This window comes from Haliotis cracherodii, unplaced genomic scaffold (assembly GCF_022045235.1).
Source record: "Haliotis cracherodii isolate W230 unplaced genomic scaffold, xgHalCrac1.p SCAF_13, whole genome shotgun sequence".
Taxonomy (NCBI): domain Eukaryota; kingdom Metazoa; phylum Mollusca; class Gastropoda; order Lepetellida; family Haliotidae; genus Haliotis; species Haliotis cracherodii.
In genome coordinates, this window is record NW_027266268.1 from 16,484,812 (window position 1) to 16,508,944 (window position 24,133).

The following is a 24,133-nucleotide window of genomic DNA, read 5'->3' on the forward strand; positions in this document are numbered from 1 at the left end:
GTCTAGACTTGAATATTCACAGGACGTCTCCATTCAGTGCAATATTTCTCAGTGCGTTATCAAACAAACAAAGAAAGAAATATTACTTTGCTCACAGAACATGTAGAGGCGGTTTAACGAGTAGGTCCCACGGTTCTACAACACTAGTAACAATATTCACACCTTGCAGCCTTCAAAGTTAACACTTGTTTGCTAGTAAATGACCACCAAATGGTGCTGAGATCCAGTTTAATTCAATGCTGGTTGTCATCTTTTGAGTGCTGTAAATTTGAACCAGCTCTCAATGCTTCAATCTTGCTACCAATTGGAGGTGAATTAAACTGACAGAAAAAGTAAACATTTTTGTCACACTGAAGCAGGACAAGGATAAACAAGATGAATCTCTAAGGCTGCATTGTACCTGTGTGGGCAACTGCACCACGCTCGGTGGCATGAATGAACACTTTAACCCCTGGGCTACCCAACTGCCCCATGAACAAAGAAATACATACAAAAACTTATAAAATGGGATGTTTATATTGACTGGCCATTTATAACAGTATAGCAGTTACATCATAGACTCAGCTTGTTGGCCGAAAGTCCCAAGTAACACAGTTCGGAGACCCATGGCCACAGAAATGGTGCTTTCAGACCAATGAACTTGGATTCAAAAGCACAGTAGTTACTGGTATGGCTAAGGGAGGCAACTCTGTACAGCAACTTACTTTGTGCAACACTTGTGAAACTACAAAATACTACATAGTGATTGAATGAGTTGGGCTTAACACTGTTTTGAACAATATTTCAGTTATACCACAGCGCGGGTAAGGTGCTGAGAAGTTTAGAATAATACAGGGTGACAATAACCACTGAACAGATGCATAATGTCAAATAAAATGAACACAAATGAATAAATTCTACCGTAAAACACTGATGCATGTATATATATGAACACATTTCTCTGATTGAGCAAGCTAAGCTTAACTACATACCTGTGTAAACATATTAAGGGTCCTGCTCCGATCAATGCTCCCTTATGGCCCCCCAAAAATTAAAAGTCTTGGTTCTTAGGCACCGCGGGCATCATCAGAAAGTCTGCCGCATTTTTCGTTTTTATTTCCATTTTTCTTAAAAATTGAAAAATCCTAATACTTTATAAAACAATGCTGGTGATGTATTTGATACGGGTATCATAGTGGTGTCTTGGACCTTGAGCTTGCAAAGTTTCAGCAACTATTTTCAGCCTAGGAACATTTTGATATTGTTTGTAAAGTCTTTGTCAAATCCAATTTTCAATTGTATACTTTATTTTGTCTTGGGAGTGAGTGAGTGAGTTTGAGTATACACCACTTTTAGCAATATTCCAGCAATATCATGGCGGGAGATGCCAGAAATGGGCTTCACACATTGTACCCATGTCGGGAATCGAACCCGGGTCTTCGGCGTGACGATTTTGTCTTGGGAAGTTTATAAGGTATTTAATGAGCATTCATCCTATCAAGGTCGTTTCATGTACCCTACAGGCTTAATATGTCATACACAGTATTTTGACTACGATGAATCTTTTTTTATATCTTGGTTAAAAAACATGTTGGCAGTAAGAGAACAAACTATGAACCTCGGACATCAATATTCACAGACACAAAATCACAATACATAAAATTCAACACAGATTGCTCCTCCTAAACTGTATATAGAAAGTGACAACCATGTACATGTTATTAAATAGCTATTTTGGCAGAATGGTAATACATATGCTATTTACTGTAATATATCATGTTATTAATTGTAGCTGTTGAAAGCAAATTGGGTTAAAATGTTAACAAATCACATATTCACCCTACAGTGTCAATATGGACGGATGAACAGCTAAAAACAAATGAGAGACTAACTAGCTATAGATCTACACTAGACAATATATATATTCTAAATACAAATATTTAGAGTTGAAAAGAGATTCTTTTCCCCTTTATATATACTGGTGACTCTGAAAAAGTGAAATTGGTTGTTGGACTACATATGAAATACCTACTGGGAAGCCAAGATAAGTTGAGTTGTGAGTGAGTGAGTGAGTGAGTGAGTGAGTGAGTGAGCGAGTTTGGTTTTACGCCGCTTTTAGCCAAATTCCAGCAATATCAATGCGGGGGGACACCAGAAATGGGCTTCACACATTGTACCCATGTCGGGAATCGAACCCGGGTCTTCGGCGTGACGAGCGAACGCTTTAACCACTAGGCTACCCGACCGCCCCTTGTTGAGTTGTGACCTGACCCAGTATTACAATGTTTGAGGTCCACACACTGGCTCATACCATTATGAAGACAGGGGTAGCGGCTGGGCCTCGACAAGTGGTACGAAGGGTATGTGCATTTCTCGGCTAAGAATTATGATATCGACATGTCACACCGACCTCTTATTAGTCTCATGAGCAACACGTGTGTCTACTGGAGCGTAGTTAATTTCATTGTCAAGACATTCACGTACTTACCACAACAAACGTACATCCACTCTACCTGTAACACACTGAATAAGTTTCTGTTCTGTTCACTGTATACTTGTCTCAAACAAATTTTGTGAGTTGCTTCAACTTAACCTGGCTTACCAGTAATGTTATGCATCTGGCGAATAACACTTTCAACAATTATTCTACAGATGCCTTCAACAGTTTGTTAAAAATATAAATTCATTCTGGTCTTAAACTTGTGCTGAATAACTTTTGGATGTCCACTGGTCAAATGGACGTACAAATAATACTGGACAGTGATATATTTACTGCATCCATTCCCCCCCCCCCCCCTCCTGCCAGTCAAGTGCACACAAAATACGAAAAAGAATGAAATAATATCTGGATACAATTGATGGAAGAGAATTTATGGATGTCAACATTGTGTTCCTCATAATAAAGAAGTTGACATCCATAAATTCTCTTCCTTATGTGTATCACTTCTAAATGCCTTTCAAAGACAGGATACAATTTGTGTTTGTTAGCCAAAAATAAGTCAATTAATTGGTATCTTTCTTGAAATCATCAGATGACTTAGTGACATGTTTTGTAATACATAGTTTGTATGGTTCTGGATCCGCTGGATGGAGATTCATCATTACCTAAATGAAGTGATTTCCTAAACTGTTTTCCTCAAAACTCATCGTGGATACATTCAGGGGATTTACACTTGGCCGTGTCCTCAATAGTAGGGATAGTGTCCACGCCAGGTTTATCCTCTATGTCTTCTGTGGGGATGATGTTGGACACCTCAGTGTCGCTGATGTAGTTCTCCTCACCGGTGTAGTGGGTGGGGAAGACGAGAAGCGGGTCAGCTGACAGCCCTACCAGGTTCCTCGGCTCAAACTGTAGGCGCCAGTCATGCCTGCAAGCAGAATAGGTATTTTTGGGAGCTGAATTTCTCATTTTCCAGGGACCACTTGCACTGAGCGATCTTAGTACGACCAGTTGTGAAAAGTAAGGGAATCCTGTTGTCCTTGAGGTCTTTGCCTATGGTAAACCTTTAATTTGAACATCAGGGTTATGACACTGACCCCTTGACTTTCATGTTAATTTCAAACTCTTATGACTACTGTAAGTCTATGTGAGGTGAGGAGAAATGGGGTTTAACCCATCTTCCCTATGCAAGGGAGTTAACTGACTAAAAAAGTCCAGTTTCCACCCTTACCGAACTAGGCTGGAATTATGGAGTTGTATTTTGGCGGGACTTATGAGTCCATGCATAGTCAATTGCAGGATTTGCAAAGTATGTGTACCGTCAACTGGGCGTACACAGATATTTTCCAAATCTTTTCATTTCAAAGACCCGTTTTAGTACAATACATATTTTGATCTGATCGTCTCAACTGGGCACAACCCTTTTATTTGATGTTTGTTTGTTTGTTGTTTAACGCTGCTCTCAGTGATATTCCAGCTTGTGATCGGCGGTCTGTAAATAATCGAGTCTGGACCAGACCATCCAGTGATTGATATCATGAACATTGATCCACACAATCTTTCTTTACATCTTGGTTATAAAACATGGTGGCAGTGAGAGAACAAACTATCAACTATAATTGTGATCAATGACATGCATCAAACAAGTCAGTGAGCCTGACCACCCGATCCCATTAGTCACCTCCTACAACAAGCATACGCCTTTTACGGCAAGCATGGGTTGAAAAAGACCTATTCTAACCTGGATATCACGGTCATGTAAGTCTATGCAATATAATGGGAGCTACAACAGTCACAGCACTAAGATCATTTGTGGAACAGGGGAAGTAATAAAGAGCTAAGGGGGAATAACTCTAAGCTAATTTACATGGCATAGCATGTATTTATGATGAGTGAGTGAGTTTGGTTTTACGCCGCTTTTAGCAATATTCCAGCAATTTCACTGCGGGTGACACCAGAAATCGGCTTCACACATTGTACCCATGTGGGGAATCGAACCCTGGTCTTTGGCGTGACAAGTGAACGGTTTAACCGCCCCTGTGTGTATGACGACACACCAAGAATCATAATGATTAATCAAACGTTCATAAGACTCTGGCATTCCTCCACAGTCACTCCGCAGCACCTTCAGTGACTGTGTTACCTCGTACCCCAGCAGTAATGACCTCAAATTGATAAAACAGTTTTGTGAACAACGCTTGACAATGGGAATGTACATTTCTTCCACGTATCGGACAACCCACCATTGATTAGAACCCTGAGCCCTGCACCATGAAGATTAGGGTTAGAATTAGTCTTCAGCAACTCATGTTTGTTGAAAGGGGAGACTAACAGGATTGGGTGGTCAGATTCAATGACTAGGTTCATACAGTGTTTCTGTTTACCAGTAATTGCCAAGAATTTAACGGTAAATTTTAACCCTATCAGTCCAAAATATAGAATATACAAGCATTTTTAATTGATGCCAGTCCAGGGGACCAGTAAATTTATAACTTGAAACACTATGATGCATGTCATCGTATACCAGCTACGTACATCAATGCTCATGACATCAATCACTGGATTCTCTGGTCCAGACTCAATTATTCTGTTTATTATGTCTTTATGTACACTTAATGTAGTGGTCTATGGGAGATAACTCCGGATGGCTTAATGTGTTCATGGTATGGTCTAGGGGAGATAACTCCGGACAGCTTATGTTAAAAAATGTACTCTTCAATTAGGGAGTAAAAAAGGGGGGAGTTCCAATATGTCTGCCTGCATGTATTATATGCTATGTGCTCTGTGTGAATTAAAACCCTTGTTCTACATTTCCTGAATCCATTATACAACATATTCATGTATGACCACCATCAAAGAGCTTGAATAATGTTGAGTGTGCCTTAAACAACAAACAAACAAAAACAACCCATCATTGATGAGAAACCAGCGACACATCAGAGTCCTGCCTGAAGTAGAGGACCACATACTCTGGATGCTTGTTGAACATGATGGGCAGGAACTCATCCACGGGGATCATCTTGCCGAGGGGCTTCTGGTCCAGCAGCTTCTTGGCGCCGGACCGCTGCAGCATGTAGCTGAGTGTCCAGTACGAGTAGCTGGGCCACACCAGGTTCTCTGTGCCCTTCACCAGGTACTCCTGCCGACTCTGTAGAATCTTCCGGCCAAGGTAGCTGCAACACACATCACGAACCTGTTCCACAAAGTGATCTTAGAGCTAAGTTGGTCGTAACTCTCATACTTTATCACAGGCTTATGTTCAAGGTAGTACTAAGATCGCTGTGTGGAACAGGGCAACACACATCAGGAACCTGTTCCACAAAGTGATCTTAGTGCTAAGTTGGTCGTAACTCTCATACTTTATCACAGGCTTATGTTCAACGTAGTACTAAGATCGCTGTGTGGAACAGGGCAACACACATCAGGAACCTGTTCCACAAAGTTCCACAAAGTGATCTTAGAGCTAAGTTGGTCGTAACTCCCATACTTTATCACAGGCTTACGATCAACGTAGCACTAAGATCGCTGTGTGGACCAGGGCAACACACATCAGGAACCTGTTCCACAAAGTTCCACAAAGTGATCTTAGAGCTAAGTTGGTCGTAACTCCCATACTTTATCACAGGCTTACGATCAACGTAGCACTAAGATCGCTGTGTGGACCAGGGCAACACACATCAGGAACCTGTTCCACAAAGTTCCACAAAGTGATCTTAGAGCTAAGTTGGTCGTAACTCTCAAACTTTATCACAGGCTTACGATCAACGTAGCACTAAGATCGCTGTGTGAGTAGGGCAACACACATCAGGAACCTGTTCCACAAAGTGATCTTAGAGCTAAGTTGGTCGTAACTCTCAAACTTTATCACAGGCTTACGATCAACGTAGCACTAAGATCGCTGTGTGAGTAGGGCAACACACATCAGGAACCTGTTCCACAAAGTGATCTTAGAGCTAAGTTGGTCGTAACTCTCATACTTTATCACAGGCTTACGATCAACGTAGTACTAAGATCGCTGTGTAAGTAGGGCAACACACATCAGGAACCTGTTCCACAAAGTCATCTTAGTGCTAAGTTGGTCGTAACTCCCATACTTTATCATAGGCTTACGAACAACGTAGCACTAAGATCACTTTGTGGAACAGGGCAACACACATCAGGCCTTTATATTTTTATTTGTAAGACCACAGATTCTTTCTGCCCTTGCATACGGCAGAGCAGAGGAACCAAAAATATAAAATGTAGCTAAACATAATCAAATAAGCATGAAATACTCATATCCCCTGCCAACATGACATGTTTGGTTGTGTGCAAGGCATAAGGCCCCCGGAAACAAAAAAAATCTTTTTTCAAAAATCCCAAAATATTAAAAGTCACCAGTGTACCACTAGACCTATCTTTGTACCAAGTTTGGTGAAGATATATTTATCAAGATCTTCTTTTGGAAAGAGCACAACCACCATATTCATCATAGTCTAAGTCAAAATCGTTGCTATGGAAACAAGAAAAGCAAATTTTTCAAAAACCCTAAACTATCAAAAGGCACCAGTTCTCCACTAGACCTATCTATATGCAACATTTGGTTAAGATATCCTCATGCTTTTTGAGTTCTGCTCTGGAAACGAAATGTGACAGACAAAGGAAGGACAGACAGCACCCATTCTTATATCCACCCCCCTTCCACTTCGTGGTGGGGGATAATAAAATGGAAGGCCTATCCGTATCAATCAAGCAGATTGCCTACATGAGTTCCCAGTTGGGCACGTAGTCCTGTGCTTCTTTCAGCATGTACGCAAACTTCTTTCGGAAATAGGCTTCAAATCTGACATCGTCCTCGAAGACTAGAACACGCTCATATCCCTTTTCCATCATCTGAAACATTGAATATTTTTTAATCTCATTAAAATCAGACCTCATGCAGAAAGGTTTCATATTGGAGGAAAAGATCGAATTATAATGACATTTTGTATACGTTAGTCTGTGATTACTGAAACATTGGACATTTCAGTCTGTGCTTACTGAAACAATGGATATTTTAGTCTGTGATTACTGAAACATTGGATACACTGCCATATTCTGTGATAATTGAGACAAAAGCCATCATGTCTGTTATTACAGACAGACAGTCAGACACAGACAGACAGACAATACAGACAGACAGACAGACACTGTATCCTACCTCAACCCAGATAAAATAGTGACTCAGAAAACACCCAATCTCTCCAAGTGTCAGCGCTCTGGAAAATGAAGAAATAGTTTCCACATGGCCACCTTAAACATCCAAGTAACATCGCACCCACAAGTTGAGTTGAAAATCCTTCACTCAAGGCTCTGAGTTGGGACTGATCTGGACATTGCCACACTGTAACCTATACTCACCGACAACAGAGACACGAATATCGTACATGATGGTTATTAAATGAAGAATTACTCATATTCATAAGACCTTAGATTTGTTAGATGCACAAACGAACATACTGTAATGTTGTGTGAACCGACGCTAATGAATGCATCACATGTGACGTCATAGATCCATGACTCAAGATGCACCATTTGTCTCGTGCAGGATTAGCGTGTAAAGTTTGCAAATTACGTGCAGCATATTCATGATAAGAATAAAGTCACTCTGTGGCGACACTTGACTGATTGTTAGTTTTGTCATTAAGTGGTACACATTGGAAACATCTCTTCTTAACGTAATACTTCTCTATATGTTTCTATGGTAAGCGTTTCTTTTGGCAGTGAGCATATGATTGAAGCTTCCAACAACAATTCAAGAATCAAGTTTCAATATGGCATCACTGAATTCCCTTAAAAAAATTGAAACAATTTTCTGAATTACAAATTAGCAACTGAAGTTACTACGTTCAGGTACTTTCTTTCTTCTTACTTAGCTACTTTGTACTATTTATGTTTAAAAACAGCACTTCAGCTTAGTGCGAGAAGACAGTCCACATGTTGTCAGCACCTTAGTGAAACCCACAAGCACAACCAGAACAGGGAATGAGGGATTCAAACCCATGAGCGGTGTATCCTGTCATAGCTAGGGGAAGTAACTGCAGCTATGTTTAGATTGCATGTCCTATAAGCAAATCATGTAGGTCATGATTGGTTGGTTGGTTGGTTGGTTTGTTGTTTAACGCCGCACTCAGCAATATTCCAGCTATATGACGGCGGTCTGTAAATAATCGAGTCTGGACCAGACAATCCAGTGATTAATGTCATGAGCATCTATCCACGCAAATGGGATCAATGACATGCATCAACCAAGTCAGCGAGCCTGACCACCCAATCCCGTTAGTCGCCTTTTATGACAAGCATAGTCCCTTATGGCAAGCATGTGTTGCTGGAGACCTATTCAACCCCGGAATCTTCACAGGTCGGTAGGTCATGAAGAATGTCCAACATTGCTAACCTGTGTGAGTAGGGGCAGTGTATCCTGTCATAGCTAGGGGAAGTAACTGCAGCAATGTTTAGATTGCATGTCCTATAAGCAAATCATGTAGGTCATGAAGAATGTCCAACATTGCTTACCTGTGTGAGCATGGGCAGTGTATCCTGTCATAGCTAGGGGAAGTAACTGCAGCAATGTTTAGATTGCATGTCCTATAAGCAAATCATGTAGGTCATGAAGAATGTACAACATTGCTGACCTGTGTGAGTATGGGCAGTGTATCCTGTCATAGCTAGGGGAAGCAACTGCAGAACTTGCATGTCCTATAAGCAAATCATGTAGGTCATGAAGAATGTACAATATTGCTTACCTGTGTGAGTATGGGTCCGCGTATCCTGGCAACATATCTATACCCAGACTGTCCATGTAGGTGTCATTGAGCTGCCTGAAACACATCACAGTGAGCAAAGAATTATGTTGTTTGTTTGTTTGTTTGTTTGCACTCAGCAGTAATACAGCTATATGATGGCGATCTGTAAATAATCAGGTTTGGACCTGACAATCCACTGATCAACATCATGAGCATGCAATTGGGATTAATGCATCAACCAAGTTAGCAAGTCAAACCACGAACAGGGGTATAGTGCTGACAAACATAGAAACATAATCGGGGCAAACCGGGATTCGAACCCACAATCATAGGTTTCTGTCATGCCCAAGGGACACAACTCAGCACAGCGAATCGCGGCACCTTACACGACTGGGCCACCCGTGCCCCCGTAATGGACATGAAGAAATAGCTAAAGGAAATCAAGGGAACATAATTTGAGATTGAACGAACCATGTACATGGACACAGGGTTAGTGTAGGTTTACCCAGTAGTGAGACCTGGAGATGTAGAGAATGAACAGACAGGTGCCAACAGCCATATAATTTACCCTATCAAGCCATATTGTGTCTGGCATACACTGGAGTGAGTGAGTATGGTTTTACGCCGCTTTTAGCAATATTCCAGCTATATCACGGCAGGGGACACCAGAAATGGGCTTCACACATTGTACCCATGTCGGGAATCGAACCCGGGTCTTTGGCACGACAAGCAAATGCTTTAACCTCTAGGCTACCCGACCGCCCCAGCATACAATGAAGGGGAATCAGGGAATCACTCCAGCCTTTCAACATGTTTTGTTTGTTTGTTGTTTAAAGCCGCACTCAGCAATATTCCAGCCATAAGACAGTGGTCTGTAAATAAACGAGTCTAGACCAGACAATCCAGTGATTGACCACATGAGCATCGAACCATGCAATTGGGATACGATGACATGCATCAACTAAATCAGCAACCTGACCACCCGATCCCGTTAGTAGCCTCTTACAAGTTCAAACTAGCAAATTAAACAACTGAGTACATGTAAATCATACACACTTTCCATCCACAGCATCCACAAACTTGACTTGGATCCCGAGGTCGTACATCGTCGCTATCATTCTTTGCCTCCGTTCAGGACGGCGAAGAAGATTGATCACATACACCTGTCAACGATGTAAACATCAATAACGACAGCTGACGAAGCAAAGTTAGGAATGTTGACAGACTTAATATTGAACACATCAATTACAACATTTCAAGGCAAATCACCAAGACGAGGCCCAATCTACATTATGTAGATTCCTGTTGTGGGGTCATGGTGATGTGAATGATACGGTTGATTTGAATAGAAGCATCACTCCCAACATACTTTTAATAAAGGCGTTAAGCCTATTTGCAAAAGACATTAAGTGTGTGTTACCAGGTCGAGAAATGTACAATTCCACAGTCGTACGTCCAAGATAGGTCTGATCAACATGCAGTAATTACAGTTGACGGTTTGTTGACGTTAATTAATTTTACGTTTATGAATGATGGGAAGAAGAAGGGAAGAATACTTTTAATAAAGTCGTACATCTTACTTTCAAGTGACATTCAGAAAGTTTGTTTGTTTGTTGTTTAACGCCGCACTCAGCAATATTCCAGCTATATGACGGCGGTCTGGAAAAAAAATCGAGTCTTGGCCAGACCATCTGGTGATTGACATCATGAGCATCGATCCACGCAATTGGGATCGATGACATGCATCAACCAAGTTAGCGAGCCTGACGACCCAATCAAATTAGTCGCATTATACGACAAGCATAGTCGCCTTTTACAGCAAGTATTGGTTGCTGAAGACCTATTCTACCCTGGAATCTTCGCAGGTCCATTCAGATAATGTTTCCCTGTGTGTAGAGGGTGTCTTACCTGGTCGAAGCCCAGCATATCTGCAGGGATAATAGGCAGGGAGACGTGGGGAGAGTGATACAGTTCGGGACCTTCCACTGAAACAATATACACGAGAGCATCTCACTGAGCATCACATGTTCATGGCGATTATATTTCCAAGAATCAAGAACATCAGTTTTCTTTCCGGTAGCATTTTATGCTACTCAACTTTTGATAGGGATGATAAGATATGTCATTCTATATGAATATACATTAAACAACATTTATAACAAACACACTTATATCAAACTGACGAATATAACAAACTTTTGTTTGGTCGCAGACATTTGCTGTATATGTGCTGCACATATGCCCATAACATGTACAACGAACTATGGTTATAACGAACTACAATTAGTGGTCCCTTTGAGTTCGCTATAACCGTCAGTTTTGTGTATAAAAACAACACACGTAAAAAGCCAATGAAGCTTTTACAGCATGTGTACAATGGAACTAATTGCCGAAACCCAATTACGAATTAATTTACTTTCCGAATCAAGCCTATATTTAGAACCGTTACATACATCTGAAATTTTTTTTATTTTTTTTAATAATCTCAAAATGATTACTCATTTTGGGAAAAACCCAATAGAGTGATGAATAAATGGGTGGAAAAATATTGGTTACCCAATGAAACATGTAATAACCCGATTAAAATAGAAACCTTCAAGTAAAAACTATTGGTAAAAAAATTATCTGGAGCTCTGTATAATGGAAGGCTGACGAAAATATCCCTATTAAAAGTGGGGTATATGTTGCCATGGTAACACTGTTCTAATTATTTTTTAATGGTCTCAAAATAACAGCCAGTAGTACACCAGTAAGTATAATGGTTATAAATGGAGTTCAGTTCATAAATATTAAGTAGTGACAAGCTTCCACACTGTGCAGTAACTAGCACATATAATAGCTATCCAGCTATCATGTTTTAATTTTATTTTCATCCACTGAAGTTTGTAAGTTTTGTACTGTGAATTTGGTGTGTTTAACTAGTTGTGTGCAGTACTTAATTAATCCATTCACTGGCCATCAGTATCCAAACAGTCCTGTCTAGAACAATGTACAAGGTTTTCATTTTCAAAGGGGGGGCACGGGTGGCCCAGTCGTCTAAGGCACCGCAATTCGCTGTGCAGAGTTGCGTCCCTTAGGCACGCCAGAAACCTATGATTGTGGGTTCGAATCCCGGTTCGCTCCTATTATGTTTCTAGGTTTGTCAGCACCATACCCATGCTCGTGGGTTTCACCGAAGTGGTAAACGTCTGAGACCTGCATCACTTCAGGTTTTCCTACGACATTAAGCTGACACGCCGTGATATAACTGGAATAATGTTAAAAGCAGCGTTAAACCCAACTCACTCCCTCACTCACTCACTATCCAGACTGAAGTCTGGATTAGAAGGGTTTCACTGTACATCCATAATAAAGGTGTCTGGATTACAAGGGGTTCACTGTATATCCACAACAAAGGTGTCTAGATTACAAGGGGTTCACTGTACATCCACAACAAAGGTGTCTGGATAACAAGGGGTTCACTGTACATCCACAACAAAGGTGCCTGGATAACAAGGGGTTCACTGTACATCCACAATAAAGGTGTCTGGATAACAAGGGGTTCACTGTACATCCACAATAAAAGTGTCTGGATTACAAGGGGTTCACTGTACAGCCACAAAAAAGGTGTCTGGATAACAAGGGGTCACTGTACATCCACAACAAAGGTGTCTAGATAACAAGGGGTTCACTGTACATCCACAATAAAAGTGTCTCGATTACGAGAGTTTCCCTACACATCTAGACTGAAATGGTCTGGTTTATTGGGGTTTCATTGTACAATCACAATAAAGGTGTCTGGATTATGGGGGTTTTACTGCACCTCCAGGCTAGAGGTGTCTGGAATACAGAGGTTTTTACTATTCATTCAGACTAAAAGTGTCTGAATTACAGGGGTCTCACTGAACATCCAGAATAAAGGTGTCTGGGTTATGGGGGTTTCACATGATACAGGGAACACTCACCCATAGCCTCCAGTTTTGTGTGAGTAAACTGGTCCTTCTCAAACTCCAAGGAGTACGACTCATCCATGGGCACCTGCACTGTCCCGAAGTATTCCGAGTTCATCACATGGAAGCTTATACCTGGCCAAACAAACGAGAGTCATTGACAGATGTTAGGATACACTGGATTAAGAGAAATAAGAATAGGAATAATTGAGACCAAAAATCAGTAACTTAAAATAATCACTAACTAGCCACTATTAGCATGTCTAATTATAGCAAGTAATAGCTTGTAATGGCAAGGTTTGCAGATTTTTAGGGTTTGGTGTTGAAATATGATGCAAAAGATCCTTTTTTCATCGAAACATGTACAGTCGAAATCAGCTTATCCAGAATCCAGACATCCGGAAATTTATTAATCAGAAAATATTTGAGAAAACTATGTGTGGGACAAGCAAGGTTCTCAATAACAACATCTTCCAATTTACGATATCATCAAGTTGCGAGCAGAAATTATAGAACGTTTTATTGTGAAATAAACCATGCTTTATTCTACATTGTTCTTTTCGATGTATAGAATAGCTATCTTATGTAGGTTGATCATCAAGCAGCTATAAGCCTTCGAAGGGTTTATTGTCCTTGTAAAGATCCGGGGTAGAACAGGTCTTTAGCAACCCATGCTTGCCGTAAAAGGCGACTATGCTTGTCGTAAAAGGAGACTAACTGGATCGGGTGGTCAGGCTTGATGACTTGGTTGATCCATGCCATCATATCCCAATTGCGTGAATCATATAGCGGCATTAAACAACAAACAAACTGCCTTCATCCTCCTACCTGCGTGTCTGACAGTATGTGCGAAGATAATGATGTCATCAGTGGGGCCGTTATAATCTTTGGGAGGTACAGAGTACGAGAACTGTTCTGTGACCTTGTGCCGGAGGTCGACCAACACAGCAGAGTGCACCATGGGTACAGGAAACACTCCAAGCTTCTCTCGGTCAACTATCGGAATGTACTCCGGTGTTCTTTTATAAAACCCCTGAAAGACAAAACATTGAGTGAGTGAGTGAATGAGTTGGGTTTAACGCCGCTTTGAACAGTATTCCAGTTATATACAGCAACGTGCATGCACGTGTGTGTGTGCAGCTGCTTGTACTAGTCCGGACAAGTGCCGATTATATAGTGCTAGCCCGAGAAACCATGCTGCAGTTTCACATGAATACCCAACTCAGACACAGTCTGAGCCGACTAGTCCTTGTTTTAGCCCCTAAATGCCAAGCGACAGGCAGGGTAACAACAAGTACCAACTTTTAACGTCTTTTGGTATGACGCGGCCGGGGGTCGAACCCAAGACCTTCTGCTTTCGGGGTCGACGCACATGACCATGGAGGCGGTTGCTTAATGTAGGAGGAAAGTGGCGTGCGGAAGTGATGCAGGTCTCAGGCATTTACCACTTTGGTGAAACCCACGAGCACGGGTACGGTGCCGACAACCTAGAAACATGATCATTTCAAATTGGATATTGAACCCACGACCATAAGTTTCTGTTTTTTTACCCAGTATTGACTCAACCATGTCAACCAGCTTGTTGCATCACTAGCTTCGTCAGCCTGGACACACTGCATACATGTATGTCATGCATTCCGGGATTTGTGAGTGAGTGAGTTAGTGAATTTTCGTGAGTGAGTTGGGTTTAACACTGCTTTGAACAGTATTTCATATATATCACAGTGCGTCTGTTTGATGTGGGAGTGAGTGAGTGAGTGAGTGAGTGAGTGAGTGAGTGAGTTGGGTTTAACACTGCTTTGAACAGTATTTCCGATATATCAGTGTGTCTGTTTGATGTGGGAGTGAGTGAGTGAGTGAGTGAGGGTGTGAGTTGGGTTTAACACTGCTTTGAACAGTATTTCCAATATATCACAGTGTGTCTGTTTGATGTGGGTGTGAGTGAGTGAGTTGGGTTTGACACTGCTTTGAACAGTATTTCCGATATATCACAGTGTGTCAGTGAGTGAGTGAGTGAGTGAGTGAGTGAGTGAGTGAGTGAGTGAGTGAGTGATATATCAGGTATCCTTGTTGCATCACTAGTTTCAACACACAGGCATGCAGTACATGTCCCGCTATATGTACGTTTTCACTAGAGAGGTGAGGTGAAATGGGATTTAACGTCGCGTCCAAGATTATTGCACTTATATGGCGATGTGCATGCATGAGGCTGCTTGTACTAGTCCGGACTAGTGCCGATTATATAGTGCTAGCCCACTGATATACTAGCCGCAGTTTAACATGAATACCCCACTAAGACACAGTATACTGACTCCAAGCCAACCAGTTCTTGCTTTAGCCCCTTAATGCCAAGCACCAGGCAGGGTAACAACAAGTACCATCTTTTAACATCTTTTGGTATGACGCGGCCGGGGATTGAACCCCTGACCTTCCGCTCTCCGGGGGGACGCTCTACTAGTCTGCGGAGGCGGTTTTTAGTAGAGTAGCTTCGTGACTCACATCTTTGCTCATCCCTGCCCAGAAGTTGGAGTAGATGCCGTCAACGCTAGTGTTTAGCATCGGGCCGATCACTGTTCTGAAAGTACAAGATGGAGGAATGTAGGATATCATTAATTGCATCAGGAGACTAACATAAATTATGTTCTTCATAGAAAAGATTTTTTTTGTGATTACTAAGACACAGGAGTTCTTATGCCATTAAGTGTTTCTTGACAGCTGGTTTCAATTTGTAATTTGATTGGACAGGTATTTTTAGAATTATGTAAATGCATCCAGGTATATATTATGATAGAATGGAGATACAAACATGAAAAAAAATGACACACACAGGGCTTTTTTAAATTAATTAGCTCAATTTATTTTTTTCACTTTACAAAATTACTGAACACATGCATGAACGAGTAAACAAGAATTTTAACCATTATTCACAGGTTAACTGTGCCGTATTTCCATACATACAATGGGTCGTGATTATTAGTGTAGAACCTACCTGTGCTGGGCCATCAGCAGCTGGAGGGTCTGGTTGTGCTCCAGCATCACATCTGCATCTAGCATCTGTCAACAACCACCACACTTTGTTTGTTTGTTTCTTTGTTTCTTTGTACCAAAGTGAGTGAGTGAGTATGGTTTTACGCCGCTTTTAGCAATATTCCAGTAATATCACGGCGGGGGACACCAGAAATGGGCTTCACACACTGTACCCATGTCAGGAATCGAACCCGGGTCTTTGGCATGACGAGGAATGCTTTAACCACTAGGCTACCCGACCGCCCCGTTTGTACCAAAGAGCAAGTGGTTGTACAATCATGATTAACGATTGGATCACCCTAACCAATCAATCATCACAATTTCCCAACCAAGAACAATTATATAATCACAATTAATTGGTTAGCATTATTGTTTTTCAATTTTAACTTCAGTAAAACTAGATCACACCTAACAAATTAAAAAAATATATACTTAGTTGTGACCTTTCCTTTTGAAGAAAAGACACTGAGCTTTTTCTCCAAGTACGACAATTAGTGGAAAAAAATCAGATAAAAATATTTTCTCAGGGTTAAGAGAGGGGCGAAAATGTTCGATAATTTCAAGTAATCGGAACTCCACTAACGATGACCTTGTGAACGCTGCAATTGTTATATAGTACTCACAAACAGATAGTCAGCCCACACATTCCGAGCATCGTCAAGGGCTTCTTGTCTCAACTGGATGACATTGTCAAACCTCTCTTCAGTCCAGTCACAGTTGGACTTTTCATTTGGGTATCCTGGTAAAAAGAAAATAGATTAAACTTCTTAAAATATTTTTAATGTGTTGCCCTTGTTTCCATGGTTACTCAAGGCTTAAAAAATAATAAATGTGTTTCTCAGGCATCGGCCCCATCATCATGAAGTTTTTCATGTTTCGTTTTTATTTCTATTTTTTTTAAAAACAACAAAAAAATCCTAAAATATTCCAAGTCCAAAGGTAGTCAAATACTATATTCCAGTATTTTACTCATCAAGGAATACATTTATGTAGAGACATGCTTTCCCAGGTTCATTGTACACAACTGTTTATTTGGTCACACAACTGTTTATTTGGATACATACTAGTTTGAAAAACAACAACAACAACAAAAACTCCGCCCGCCCACACTATATTTTCAAAAACCATTGCATGAGAACCAATTCTTTCATTTTTTTAAATCCTAATTCATTACTTTTTATTAGTTTTGTCCTTGTTTCCATGCATACCTGATTAATAAAATCAGAGTCATTCAAATCCCAAATTGCAATTTTATTCTATTTTGGATGCCAGGTTAGAAAATAGGGTGCAGTTCAAGTGCTTTATCATCTTGACTTTACAAATAGATTTCATAATTTGATAATTTGCTTCACTAAGAAGAATCATGTGATGAAGACAGCATTGCAAGAGTATCAGATTATGAACTTAAAGAAGAGCGTCTGCTTGGCCACAAGTGTGAAACTCAATGAAATTCTAGTTGTTGATCTTATTCCAGACATATTGCTACTTACTAGCGGTAGTGTTATCGATCTTAACGTCAATTCGATGATACAAAGGCTGAACTGCAGTTATCCATTCCTGTAGCATGGCAGATGAATTGTCAATGTTGTGATCACTTCGGAACCTGAAATATATGTAGGTATAAATATATATGGTCTACTCCTACATTGATATATGCGGTAAGGTGACTTAACAAGCTAAAATTGTTCAGGAGATCCTGCTAGTTGACTTGGTTGATTGTATGTCATCATATCCCGTTTACGTAGATTAGTATTTATGTCAATCTGGATTGTCTGGTCAAGACTCGATTATTTACAAGCTGCCATCTTATAGCTGGATTTAGGGCTGGGACGAGTTCAAATTTACTACCCGGGTACCCATGCCCCTATTACCCGACTGTACGTCTCAGGAGATGTCTTAAAATGTCCGATTGGGAACATTTTCAGCATAGCCCTGGCAAAATGTATTTAGATACACGTATTAAACAATCTGGTCATTCATACACTTAAGTTGAATTAAGTTATATCTTTATTCAATCATATGAAAATCAGAAGGAATGGGTGTACAGTCAGAAAGAAATGCGAACATTAGTGGCTTGTAGTGTAACCATAAGTTCTAGATAATTTTTGCCATTGAACAATATAATCCTGTGACTAACCACGGGTCCGGGTAGTCCTGTGGGTACCCAGGTCCTACTCGGTACCCACCCAACCCGAGTACCCGAGTTACCCGTCCCAGCCCTAGCTGGATATTGCTGAATATGAGTGTTAAACAACAAACAACTGTTCACCACACTTCAGTGATGGGCTGGGGTGACCAATGCAGTCTTCATCCACAATGTGAGTGAGTGAGTTTGGTTTTACGCCGCTTTAAGCAATATTCCAGCAATATCACGGCAGGGGACACCAGAAATGGGCTTCACACATTGTACCCATGTCGGGTTTCGAACCCGGATCTTCGGCGTGACGAGCGAACGCTTTAACCACTAGGCTACCCGACCGCCCCCTTCATCCACAAAGTGATCCTGGTCCTACAACAAGTTGTCAAGTTGTACATCTATGTTGGGATACGATGACATGCATTAACCAAGCCACTGAGTCTGACCACCCGATCCGGTTAATCAACGCTTGTCGTAAGAGGCAATTAACGGGATCGGGTGGTCAGGCTCGCTGTCTTGGTTGATGCATGTTCAACATCACTTTCAACAGTAATCCAGTTCTATCACGGCAAGTCAGCTTAAAGTGGGAGATAAGCGCCATGTTATTTAGGAATATTTACCACTTTGGTGAAACCCACGAGCAGGGGAATGGTGCGGACAAACCTAGAAACATAATAGGGGCGAACCGAGGGGCAAATCGGGGATTGAACCCATGATCGTAGGTTATTGGCATGCCCAAGGAACACAACTCTCTGCACAGCGAATTGCAGTGCCTCAGATGACTGGGCCGTCCGTGCCCCCATAGGACAGCATACTTGAACATAATAAACTTGCCATAACTTTAAATCATTCATTTATGTCTGCCCTTCAGCATTTCCTCAAATGAGTGGGTGAGTATAGTTTTACGCCGCTTTTAGCAATATTCCAGCAATATCATGGCTGGGGACAGCAATATTTACAACTCGCCATCATATAGCTGAAATAATGCTGAGTGCAGAGTTAAACAACATACAAACTTTGGGTAGTCAAAATATTCACTCCATTGGATATTTATATACAAATGAATAGACATTCTTTTTGATAGTTCTGCTTAAAATTCTGTTTCAGTTACTTCTAATTTTCTTCTGTTCATGTTGGTTGGTTGGTTTGTTGTTTAACGCCGCACTCAGCAATATTCCAGCTATATGACGGCAGTCTGTAAATAATCGAGTCTGGACCAGACAACCCAGTGAATGATATCATGAGCACTGATCCAAGCAATTGGGATCAATGACATGCATCAACCAAGTCAGCGAGCCTGACAACCCGATCCCATTTGTCGCCTCTTATGACAAGCATAGTTGCCTTTTACAGCAAGCATGGGTTGCTGAAGACCTATTCTACCCCAGATCTTCACCAGTCCTTCTGTTCATGTGCTGCCCCTAACATGTATATTTTATAAGCTCGCAACAGCAATAAACGTATTAGATGCGAGACATAACATTTGTGCATTATTCCCAGCAGTAGGTCATGTCTGCATTCCAGAGGTAAAAAAGTATAAAGATATTCAGGTGAGCAAGATGAAAAGGCTACATTGGGTAATATTGCGCTGTTTGCCAAGCTACTGGGGTTTTGAAATAATGCATGTGTATTTATAAGCAATTTATAACCAAATTAATGAGCAATGGTGATTTATTTTGAGTACTTTACACAAATATGCAGGTTATTGGAGCTCTGTAAAACAATAAATAATTTATCAGCACTCTAAGAATGTATTGATACAAACATGATCATGATGTGGAACAATGTGACTATCATCATGATCATCCATGCTTACAGTAAGCACTGATGAGGGACACAATATCACATTTTGATACAAGTTCATACAGTGTAAAGAAATATATATTTCTAGCTATATTTTGTTACAGAAAATCTTGTATGATCGTGTGGTGGTTTGAAGAGCATTAGGGACAGAAACGCTCAATATTTTGGGGGTTTGGGGTTGAAATTTAGGGGGTCACTGCTTCAGAACATACAACTTTGTGTTTTTTTCTGTAAAGCCAGTGGTAAAATTAGTTTACAGAGCTACAGCTAAGAAGCGTATTTGCATAAAATACCCCCCCAAAATATTCAAAACCCAATTACTTTCAATGAACTTGCTTACAGAAACGCATGCATTAAATTAAAAACTCAAATGTATAAAAACAGCACGCGTAAATACCCAAGAAAGTTTTCAGCAGCTAATTTCCGAAACACAATTACGAGCTAATTTACTTTCCGAGTCAACTCTATATATTTAGAACAGTTATATACATCTAAAACATTATTTCATTTTTTTTTAAATCTTAAAATGTTCACTAATTTTGTGGAAAAACCCAACAGAGTGATGAATAGATGAGTGAACAAATATTGGTTACCCAATGAAAAATGTAATAACCCAATTAAGATAGAAACCCTAGAGTTAAAACTCAGTTGCTCAAAAAGTTGTCTGGAGCTCTGAGTTTTGTTCCAGGATTATGAGAAGAGATAAATTGTTTTATATAATGATTAACCAATCATGATAGCCATTATTGCATGGCAGTCAGCATGTCTCATTACCTAGGGTGTTATAATTACGTCAATTCTATTGTGATGAATATCCTGGACCAATTCACAACTAAAGCTTCATTTTGGGAGGCCGTTTCTCAAGCTCTCATATCACCAGATTAGATTAGATTGCTCGTAAGTGTATGTTTATTGGATTGCTGTTTCTAGCATCATGTATTTCAAGTAGATAGAAATGTGCATCCAAGATGCAGAAATATATGGAATGGATGCAGAAAAAATATATATATTGCATCCCGAAGGACACACACAAAAATTCACTGCATCCAATTCTTGACAAGCAATATAAGGTTCTGTAATGAAAGCAATTATCAAAATCATGCAGTTCAGTACAACACCATTTCATTACTTTGAAGACCCTAATATTTCCTGTGAGGACACTTGAAATTAGTTATTGGGTTTCCCCTGGATCCCTATTTTGGTAGGTCATGGTAAAACCCTACTTGACTTTGGGGCTAAAAATAAAAATTGTGCAGCGAATAATGCACATTTTTTATATCTTATTTAAGTGCTTTTCTTTTGTTTGTTTGTTGTTTAACGCCACACTCAGCAATATTCCAGCTCTATGACGGCGGTCTGTACATAATCGAGTCTGGATCAGACAATCCAGTGATTGACATCATGAGCCTCGATCCACGCAGCGAGCCTGACCACTCGATCCTGTCAGTCGCCTCTTACAACAAGCATAGTCATCTGTTACAGCAAGCATGGGTTGCTGAAGACTTATTCTACCCCGGATCTTCACGGGGATTATTTAAGCGCACCCCGATTTCAAAACGGCTAAAATGGAAATTTGATAGTCACTCGAGAAATGGAAGTAACATTACTTATGGTTTAATTATTGACAAAGTCTCAATCTTAAGAAGATTCATCATCATCATCATCATCATCATCATGGTCAAACATACAGTAGCTATTTGAAAACACATGATACAAAAAGTATCAAAAATGATGGAACTAGTCGATCCAGACTGGTAATCTTAGGGCGAGGGAGGGGGAGGGGGGGGGGGGGGGGGGGGGGGGCTAGTTAAAAAAATGTACATACTAAAGATTCTTACATGCAAATACACTGGCATCGTTAACAGGGCATTCGCTATGTCGTACTGAGGTCGCCCGACTCAAATGTGTACTTACCACAGATTAATCCGATGTTTCGGATAATCCAGTTTTTCTAATTGCCCCAGAAACCACGGAAGAGTGTGAGCTTTGTTGCGGACGAGCACCGCAATTGACACTGTCGGTGGAGATCGTTCATGTTTCTCACTGTAAGTGTCTTCCGCCACACATATATCAGCGATATTTAAAATGCACATCAACAAAGTTGATGTTATAAACATCCATACAATAAATTCCTGGCAAGTGTGCCGACACGTCGAACCATTCGCGGCCATACTGCCGAATTAGAGGTACTTCTTGAATCTTTCAGCCAACAAGTTCCGAAACTGACATATCGTTCAGCGACAACAGTTGCCTCCCTTTTAATGAGAAATAAGGCTAGCGGAAGGAGCGGAAATGGTAAACGGCATCAAGTACGGATGCACGTTGGGGTTATAACCGCGACTTGTGTTGTGGGGGCTACGGATCAGTAGAGGGCTAAGGGAGTTTGCTGGCGTGGCATATATACTCTGAGATGCACATGTGCATACATGGTGCAATGCGGGGCAAGCGGAGAAAGAACAATAGCACACATTTTATGAACGCTTCTAATAATTTTAAAATTCTAATTCTATTCCAGAAAATATTTTGGTTTTTTTTACGTTTGCGTAAAAGTCTCCAGATTTTCTTAAAATTTTGCCAAGAATTCAGGGTTTTTCTGGGGAATAAGAACATCGCGAAAAAAAATATTCACTGATATTCTATAAAATGATGAAGTAATATTAACTGTGGCAATTAAGTAAATATTTACTTTAGGTCGATCGTGGATTACACACGTGCTTGCACGTCGCTATGTAAGTGCATTAATCTCCATTTCACATCACCTTTCCGGTTATTTTCACATTCTAAAATAACAACGGCGACTTGTTTAATTATCTTCAAGTTTAATTTTAGTAATATGTGTATGTACATACATATAGAGAGCGGTCAGGTAGCCTAGTGGTAAAAGCGTTCGCTCGTCACGCCGAAGACCCGGGTTCGATTCCCGACATGGATATATTGTGTGAAGCCCATTTCTGGTGTCCCCGCCGTGATATTGCTGGAATATTGCTAAAAGCGGCGTAAAACCATACTCACTCACTCACATACAGATAGGCGTCTAACGGGATCGGGTGGTCAGGCTCGCTGACCTGGTTGATGCATGTCATCGTATTCCAATTGCGTGGATCGATGCTCATGATGTCAATCACCGGACTGTCTGGTCCAGACTTGATTATTTAGAGACCGCCGTCATATAGCTGGAATATTGCTGAGTGTGGCGTTAAACAAACAAAATATAAAGATAATGGATTGGGTGAAAATATTAACGCGATATTCTTTGATACCATCAAAGAACTTGAACGGCGCTTGTAGTTGCTGGTAAAAGATCAACATTTGTATTGACAAAATGTCACCATAAGAGTGATTTGTACCTATTTATTAGCGACCGGTAAAGAGAGTGAGATTGAGAGAAAAATGGTGTATTAATCTGTCACACATCGCAATACGTTGTAAATTATAACAACATGCACAATGTGTTCGCATTGTTCAAGTCGATGTCCATCCTATACGACTAGATTTATGTTTGTTTGTTTGTTGATCAACGCCGCAACCAGCAATAATCAAACTATAGCGACGGCGGTCTGTAAATAATCGAGTATGGACCAGACAATCCAGTGATTGAGCATCGACCTACGCAATTGGGATACGATGCCGTGCATCAACCAAGTCAGCGAGCCTGACCACCCGATCCCGTTAGTCGTCTCTTTAAACGGCTAGCACGGTTTTCTGAAGACCTGTTCTAACCTGGGTCCTCACTGGGGACTTACGGTACACATTAACACAACATATGTCAACGCTGAAAATTATTACAATAAAATCACAGATGTTTATACTGAAACAAATGTATTGCTGTAGACGTGTTCACGAAGGAAGTGGTTACATTAATACGATATTTCAAGAACGTTAACTCTGCACTCCGAGTTTGTCGTTAGTGTCCAACTGGTCCCTACATATGTAGTGCATGCCGCATCATATTAACAGAAGAGCAGTACGTTAGCAATGAGTTCCATTTAATCGCGTACATTCAATTTCGCCAAGTGGTTAAAGCGTTCGCTCCTCACGCCGAAAACCCGGGTTC

General features: G+C 40.7%; 1 protein-coding gene across 1 annotated transcript; it reads right to left on the bottom strand.

The window, feature by feature from the left end:
• Positions 1-2,799: 2,799 nt before the first annotated feature.
• Positions 2,800-22,281, bottom strand: LOC139458987 (inactive glycosyltransferase 25 family member 3-like). The gene is made up of 14 exons (XM_071240425.1): positions 21,994-22,281; positions 17,630-17,742; positions 16,763-16,878; positions 16,102-16,166; positions 15,612-15,687; positions 13,941-14,145; positions 13,128-13,247; positions 11,092-11,168; positions 10,240-10,346; positions 9,184-9,258; positions 7,599-7,656; positions 7,164-7,291; positions 5,389-5,592; positions 2,800-3,347 (listed from the first exon to the last, which is right to left on the bottom strand). Exons 1-14 carry the CDS (start codon positions 22,248-22,250, stop codon positions 3,116-3,118), a joined length of 1,833 nt encoding a protein of 610 aa, XP_071096526.1. The 5' UTR covers positions 22,251-22,281; the 3' UTR covers positions 2,800-3,115.
• Between the last annotated feature and the right edge of the window lie 1,852 nt (positions 22,282-24,133).